The sequence below is a fragment of the Saccostrea cucullata genome, unplaced genomic scaffold (genome assembly GCF_032062105.1).
Source record: "Saccostrea cucullata isolate Sc308-1 unplaced genomic scaffold, CSIRO_AGI_Scuc_v1 ctg20148, whole genome shotgun sequence".
In the NCBI taxonomy this organism is placed as follows: domain Eukaryota; kingdom Metazoa; phylum Mollusca; class Bivalvia; order Ostreida; family Ostreidae; genus Saccostrea; species Saccostrea cuccullata.
In genome coordinates this window covers 1-8,447 of record NW_026938706.1, presented here as the reverse complement: position 1 = coordinate 8,447, position 8,447 = coordinate 1, and the positions used below count along the sequence as shown (strand labels likewise).

Below are 8,447 nucleotides of genomic sequence, written 5' to 3'. Positions count from 1 at the left end.
TGCAACTTTGCCATTTATCTTTCTCCTATAGTCAAGTATCTAAATATAAAACGGATGTGACAGATCGTGTCTTCAGTTTTTAAAAGTCCAGTGGAATATCCTGACCTATTTTTAAAAATTTCACTTTTGCAGGAGAAGAAACACATCTTAATCCCCTACTGTAGCCTCATCCTAGGCTACACACCTAGACCAATATTGGAACAAACTTGGATCTACGTAGATGGTTCCATCTTAATATGACTTATCATATGACCTTTCTGTTCATAAGAAGAAGAATGAAATATGGAGATGAAAGTTATCAAACTCTAAACTTCATTTGAAACAATACAAATTGGAATCAGACCAAAGCATCAGAGCTACAGGATCAGTTGTCAGGGAGGAGTTTTCATTCCATGTCGACCAATCACCCCCCCCCCCCCCCCGTTCTCCTTGTCATGATAGGGCAAACTATCAAAAATGATTTAAGATTCCAAATTTCCAAAGTTCCTAGTAATTTCAATTATCTACATCTGATTTATACCAATTCTCGAAAATATTGTATTATTGTACAGCGGTACTCATAAAGTTTTTTCTTTCCGCTTTTGCTGTTAATGCAGTAGTGCAGAGTTAATAAAAAGGCTCTGTAGAACATTTATTGGAAACCGCTATATATACATACATATATCTGTATACTTTTAGTTCCCTTTCTAAGGAAGAAATTCTTCAAAATCATATGTCAGTTTTGAATATTTTTAATGTCCCAAAGAACCAAAATGAATTTGAACTACCATATATATTGAATTCCGAAACTACATATGAATCCTTACAAACAAAGATACATTGCGGGTTCCAGTAAATGTTCAACCAAGCCTCTTTCTTTACTTCTCACTAAGATATCAACAGTAGTGAAGGAGAAACTTCAAGACGCGGAGCACTGTGCAACAATATACATGTATTCAAAAAGTGGTGATAACCAGTAGTGGGTACTTAAAAATTCCAAGGAACTTTTGGGCAATTTCAAATCACAAGAACAGCTTAAAAACTTACGACTTTTCAACTTTATACACAACCATTACCCATGATAAATTTAAGTCCGGGCTTTTTGATATCATTGACAGCTGATTTTTCAATAAAAATGGAACTCGTAAATTTAATTACCTTGTCATTGGTCATTTGCAAAATTAGTTTGTTAAAAACATTCTGATTGTACACACAAATATACTCTGACATCAGAAAGATGCTTGAGTTTCTGATTGACAATATCTATGTGGTGTTTGATGACCAGGTCTTCCAACAATCTATTGGAGTTTCCATGAGTACCGATTACGCCCCGTTATTAGCAGAACTATTTCTGTATTCATATGAAGCAGAATTTGTGCAAAATCTTATGCGTGGAAAGAAGAGAACACTTGATGCATGTGGCCTTCAGCTCGACATTTAGATATACCGACGACGTATTGTCAATTAACAATGGTATTTATGTCGATACGATATATCCTGCTGAGCTTGAGATAGAAGATACCATAGAATCTGACACATCTGTTTCATATTTGGATATTTTACTTGAAAAATGTTAATCTACCAACCAAGCTCTATGATAAACGTGATGACTTTAACTATTATATTTTCAACTTCCCTTACTTAAGCAGCAATATACCTTCATCACCTGCATACGGAGTTTATACATGTATATCTCACTTGTTTCGATACGCAAGAGCATGCACTGCGTTTGAACAATTTCTAAAACGAGGTAAATTATTGACAAACAGGTTGATGAAACAAGAATATCAGAAGTCTCGTTTAATGTCATCATTTCGTAAGTTCTATGGTCGATACAATGGCCTTGTCAGCAAGTACAATTTATCATTGAGTCAAATGCTGACTGACGTTTTTTCATACTTATTGTTAGTCCACTATTTTTACAACGAATAGACGACGGATTTTCCCGTTATCTCCCGATCATGACAAGGAGCACACGGCGGGTGTGACCGGTCGGCAGGGGATGCTAACTCCTCCATGGCACCTGATCCCACATCTGATGTTTTAGAGGTCCGTGTTTGCTCTGCTCCTAGTTGTATTTTTTATGGACTTTTGATATTGAATATTGTTCGTTATCTCCATATCTTTCATTCTCAGTATTTTTTGTAGTTAAGGAATTTTTTTTCGTATACAGTATATTTCTATGTAAAATTTAAATATTTTATTCACGGATGCTTTTTTTTGTAAGTTTTGATGATGCTGACCCGGTACAGTTTTGAAAGAGAAGTAAAAAAGTTTAAAGACGGACATGTATATGGATGTCAGACAAATTGTGATCAAAAACACTCACTTGAGCCTCGGTTCATTTGAGCTGAAACCCCATAATTTTGCTAAAGTAATTGATACAGTCAGCTAGAATTTCTATGACTTCAATACCTCTTACCTAGTAATGTTTGACTGCGTATTTGTTTTTATTGTTAATAAATATATAAAATTCGTATATTAATTCAAATTTAATTTTCTTGACAAAATCTATGAAAACGGTTTCCATTTTTATTGAATAAAACTTATAATGTCAACTGCAGACAGTGCACACAATGTATATACAATGTCTACTGGTATACTGATCCATTTGGACATACTAGTATTTTGAGAAATTTCTCAAAATTATCCTAACCCATCGACTGACTTTATCAAATATTGTTGCCCATTCTTATTTTGATATGTTTGACCTTGGTGACCTTGCATAATGATGTCGGTTTCACGTAGACTGACCAATATTCTAATCATAGAAACCCGTAATCCGTAAACCATTCCATGGGACATGCTGTAAGACTTAAGATTTGGCCAAGGTTGTTGTCAGATATATAAGGGCACGCTGACATTTCCATCTGCAATTTGAAAGCTCAAGTTCCAAGGTTTGAAAGAAAAGAAAACATGAAGACCTTGTTTGTGATCACCATCTGCTCTCTTGCAGGTATGTACATCATTAGTTAAACATGAACCAGTTAACACGCTAATACTAATAACAAAGCCATGTTTATACCAAAAACTATTTTTCTGTCATGAATTTTAAAGACATGAATTTGAAAAAAAAAGGAATCAAAATATTCTTTCCTCCTTTTATCAAATAACTTTATTATGTAGACGCCTATTGCTGGTTTCAGCTGGTTCTAATAAAATAAAATATACATATATTCCTGAAGGTCGATATAATGACTATGTTTCAAAATAAAGCTGTATGTTGATTGTCGTGTTTCATACCAACTTAGGCCATTTTTAAATACCTAATCAGACTCCGTATACCTGACAAAATATCTAGGGCTTATGGCGGGTGTGACCTGTCGAATGGGATGCTTACTCCTTCTCGGCATCTGATCCCTGCTGTGAAATTTTAATGGAGCGGTGTTTTACAAACTTTTTACAAAATTAAATTCTTTAAAACATTTTCGAATGCTGTTCGTTATTCCCCTCCCCCTTTTTCCTCAATGATCAATGATATATTGAGCAAAGGAGTCATGTCAATCTGATTCTAGTTTAGGCAAAAAGACTGACCACATAATTTGTTACGATTTTTCAGAACAGGAAATGTCCTGATTCAAATATATATTTATATATTTGTTATATTGGAATCAAAGAAACATTCGTTCAAAAGGTACTTTATATGGGGCATATTAGAATGTTCTGATGACAGACTATTTCTCAGCCTAAGTATGTCTGTATTGTAAAAGAGATGGCGGCTTGTTGAATCTTTGAACGTGCAAAGAAACCATACATAAGACTGCATACATTGTTTGTAAAATTACCATCTTTCTCTTAATTATATAATTACAGCACTGGTTATGTCCGAGATGTGCCATCATAACGATGATTGTTCACATGTCATCTGTGATAGCGGATATGACGTCACGTGTCAGGCCGGCCAGTGCACGTGCAATCCGTCACATGGTGGTGGTGGTCACGGACATGGATGTGAGTATATTTTTTAAAGAACATGTTATAACGTACATAAATTTATCTCAGATTTAATGTATAAGTAAAAGGGAATTGTTTGCTCTAAAAGCAATCTAATTAAAATAATAAAATGCTTTCTTTGGTTGTTAGTACGGGATTCAATGTCCCAGGTATTGCAGAAAAATATACATAACCCGCGTAAGCGGGTTTATGTAATTTTTTTTGCAATTGCTGCGACGTTAATTCCTGTACTAACAACCAAAGAAAGCATTTTATTGTTTATATTTATATCTGTATGAAAAAATCATTCAAAGTAAAATAAAATTTGTTAACTATTGATTTTAAGATGAATATGTCATCGTATGTAAAACTGATGGAACAGCCATTGTTCAAGAAAACTACACACGTGGCTTGCTCAGTGTTGTTCATGCACTGATTAATGGCAATGGTCTTCATGAGAAATAAAGGAAAAAAATATTCAGTGGATGTAAATATAGTTTTATGAACATTATCTTTGGGCATTACTACATGAAGAAAAACAAACAAAACAAAACAATTGAAACAACAAAAACAATTGAAAAATTAAAGGCACAGAACGTTTTGGTTAATACTGAAATCTGACGAAATTCGCCGTAGTCCTGCATACCTGAACAAAAAAAAAAATGAAAGTCGTCCGTCTCGTCAAAAGTCAAACTTCTTAAAGGTCGAATAGTTTGTTTAAATTAGAGAGGAGTTTCATAATTTTTCAAATATTCCTAATCGCAGTTCTAGGACATATATTTTATGTCTAGCAATTAAATGATATGCAAAATTATGGTATATATGTTAATTATCGTACTGGGACAGTGATGTCTTTAATTCTAATAACATCAATGAGATAAATACTAATTTTGTAAACAAAGTAAAAGCATGCATTAAAAAACATATCCCAACAAAAACCATAACAATCCGTCCCAGAGATAAAGCTTTCATGAATAATTCTATCAGAAAACTAATGAGGAAAAGAAATCGTATACACAAGAAAGCAGTGAAAACTCAAAATGCTCAACACTGGGGACATTACCGCAATTTAAGAAACAAAGTAATTGACGAAATTAGAGTTTCACGAGATAGACTCAACCAAAAACTTTCAGACCAAATAGATAAATCTATACCCCCTGGAAAATGGTGGAGAATAGTTAAATCTTTATCCAAACAAAATAATAAAAACAAACCACCACCACATTTAAAGTCCTCAAATCATACATACTTTCACCCTATTGAAAAAGCTAACTCACTTAATGAATATTTTGCTGGAGTATCAACCCTTTACAATGAAAATGAGGTACCATTACATGGACCGGGACCACCATTGAACTTTTCACTTGGTGATTTTGTTATCACAGAGCAGGAAGTATTGGATCAGCTCCAAGTTATAAATGTTACAAAACCTCCAGGTCCTGACTGTATGTCACCCTTGATTCTTAAAAATATAACTAACTCGATAGTAAAACCCCTTACCAAACTATACAATTATTCACTTACTATTGGGCAACTTTCAGATATTTGGAAAAATTCACAAATTACTCCCATCTATAAGAATAAAGGAAGTGCACAAGATGTTAATAACTATCGGCCAATATCAATAACCTCAGTTGTATGTAAAATCTTAGAAAAAATCATATTCAAGCACTTGTATAATTATTGCCTTGAAAATAATTTAATTGATAAATATCAATCTGGATTTCAACCAGGTGATTCCACAACTAATCAATTACTAGAAATATATCATACAATAATATATAGTCTTGATAAAGGTAAAGATATTAGATTTGTCTTTTGTGACATCTCAAAAACGTTTGATAGAGTATGGCATAAAGGTATCCTTTATAAACTAAAATATTATGGTATATCTGAACAAATTGTTAATTGGATTGAAAACTACTTGTCTGATAGAACTCAAAAAGTAGTTCTTGATGGCTTTTCATCAACTACTAGAGCTACCAATTCAGGTGTCCCTCAAGGGTCAGTCCTTGGTCCCTTTTTATTCTTATTGTATATTAATGACATATCTGAAAAAAGTATCAAGTCCTGTAAGGCTTTTTGCAGATGACACCTCTCTTTATGTCATAGTTGATGGTGATATTTATAATTCTGCAAACTTATTAACTAAGGATCTTGGACAAATAAAACATTGGTCTAATATATGGGCAGTAGAATTCAATCCTTGTAAAACAGTCAACCTAGATTTTAGCAGGAAAAATATTTGCCATCCAAAAATTAAGTTTGGTGAAGATGGGCCCATTATTAAAAATGTTGAAACACATACTCATTTAGGAATAAGATTTCAACAGGATGGCAATTGGAGATCCCACATACTTGATATTCATGCTAAAGCCTGTAATCGTTCAAATATCTTAAGAATGTTAAAGCACACACTTAAGAGGGATGCTTTGATAAAAATATATTTTGCTTTTATTCGTCCTGTTCTTGAATATTCAGATATTGTATGGGATAATTGTACTGAAAGAGATGCAAAATTACTTGAAGATGTTCAAGTTGCAGCTGCACGAATAATAACCGGTTTAAGAATTAATTCATCAAGATCAAAGCTTTATGAAGAGCTTGGTTGGGATACTCTCGAAATAAGAAGAAAAATACATAAACTAGTGTTATTTTATAAAATAGTGTATGGAATAGCACCTCAGTATTTGCAAGATTTATTACAACAGTGCATTTTACCAGATAATTCTTATCCCTTAAGGAATCAGGACAATCTTACATTTCATATTCCACAAGCCAAAACAACTTCATTTATGAAAAGTTTCCTCCCTTCAACTATAAGACTTTGGAATGATTTACCATTTAATATTGGAACCCTTTTTTCACTTACATCATTCAAGACTGCCATAAAGAATATATACTGCATAAAACCTAAGAAATATTACAATTATGGAAGTCGTAAAATGAATATATTGCATTGTCAACTGCGAAATAATGCTAGTAATTTAAATGCGGACTTATTTAATAATTTTTTAAAGGAAGATAAAAGTTGTGACATGTACGGGTTTAGTTCAGAAACATCATACCACTTTTTTATGAATTGTCCCAAATACTGTATGCAAAGACAGAACCTAATGCAAAACTTTAATACTTTGCAATTACCAATGCCTTTATCTTTACAACTTATTTTAAATGGAGACATTAATCTTACATACAACCAAAATATTGCAATATTTAAACTTGTTTAAGAATTTATTGCAACTACAAAGCGATTTGCATGATATTTTATCTGCTCTTGTTTTTCAACTGTCAAACCACAGAACCAAAACCTATTTATGTTTTCTTATTAATTTTTTTTTAATTATACAATTCTTAATATAATTGCCAGTCATATAAAATTATGTTAAAATATGAATTTAAATTATATCATCAGCTCATATATATATATGCATATTTTTTTTTCTCTTCTTCTTCTTAATTTGCCTTGTTATATACAATTCTACTGAATATATATATATATATATATATATATATATATATATATATATATATATATATATATATATATATCTTTCAATGTTATGTAGCTAATATTTACTTGTACATGTATGACTTTGATCTTTGTATTGTGGAAAGGACTTATATAGGCAGTGACTGCTGTCCAATCCTGTTACGTTTATACATAATAAAATATTGTTTAAATTAAATTAAAAAATATAGTACTGCATTATATATAGAGACTTGATGTACTTGACCTCTGTTGACCTTTTCAGCATGCGTAACCCAGGCCGACTGTTCAACACAGCACGCACATTGCTCCTCAGGGTGGCATTGTGTGGATGGACGCTGCATGTGCAGACATCACTAAAAGATATAACAGTCAGCAAATAGGTAATGATTTAAGCATTAAATTCTTATTTTGGTCCTATAACAGCACTTGGCCGTGTCGATAAATTGATTACCGCGCGTCATTAGGTGCCATTTTATTCGCACATTATTCTCTAATATTGTGAATTTCGTTCATCTCATAATATTCCAAATGATTTCATAAAGAAAATCATACTGAATATATCTTTCATAAACACAGCTAGTTTTGGGTATTTAAGGGATATATTATTGTTTAAATTGCTTTTGGATTCTGTTAAACCACTTCTTCTTTTATTTTGCAGGAAAATTTGAAGAGCAAGACGAAGAAAATACAATTATGTAACAAACTAAATAAATAATGACAGTTAATAAAAATAATTTACTAATTAATTAAATTAATGAGGAAGAAAGCTTAAAACGCAAATTTTAATGATTTTTTTTTTTTTTACATAAAGATGCATGTTTCAGGGACACACGTATAAAGTGTAGATCATGGTATAAATGAGTTTTATACATTTCAAAGGAGAAATCAATGTTGTAAAAGGAGGTGTTTGAAAATCGTTTACTTATATGTTTTTCCACACTTTAATTGTACACAATATTAACTGAAAACATAATCTGGCACATCTTTTATTTTATAAAATGGAAATTTATCTTAACTTTCATCATCTGCTAAGGAATGTTAA

At 32.1% G+C, this 8,447-nt stretch overlaps 1 protein-coding gene across 1 annotated transcript; it reads left to right on the top strand.

Annotated features, from left to right (window-relative positions):
- Window positions 1-2,754: 2,754 nt before the first annotated feature.
- LOC134251007 (serine protease inhibitor Cvsi-2-like) lies at window positions 2,755-8,118 on the top strand. The gene is made up of 4 exons (XM_062733371.1): window positions 2,755-2,935; window positions 3,793-3,930; window positions 7,668-7,785; window positions 8,064-8,118. The coding sequence occupies exons 1-3, from the start codon at window positions 2,896-2,898 to the stop codon at window positions 7,760-7,762; spliced, it is 273 nt and encodes a 90-aa protein (XP_062589355.1). The 5' UTR covers window positions 2,755-2,895; the 3' UTR covers window positions 7,763-7,785; window positions 8,064-8,118.
- Window positions 8,119-8,447: the final 329 nt, after the last annotated feature.

Excerpts from the sequence above, each read along its gene's own strand:
- LOC134251007 (XM_062733371.1), top strand. The coding sequence starts at position 2,896 with ATGAAGACCTTGTTTGTGATCACCATCTGCTCTCTTGCAG. Across the intron at positions 2,936-3,792 it reads CACCATCTGCTCTCTTGCAG|CACTGGTTATGTCCGAGATG; the intron begins GTATGTACATCA and ends ATATAATTACAG. Across the intron at positions 3,931-7,667 it reads TGGTGGTCACGGACATGGAT|CATGCGTAACCCAGGCCGAC; the intron begins GTGAGTATATTT and ends TGACCTTTTCAG.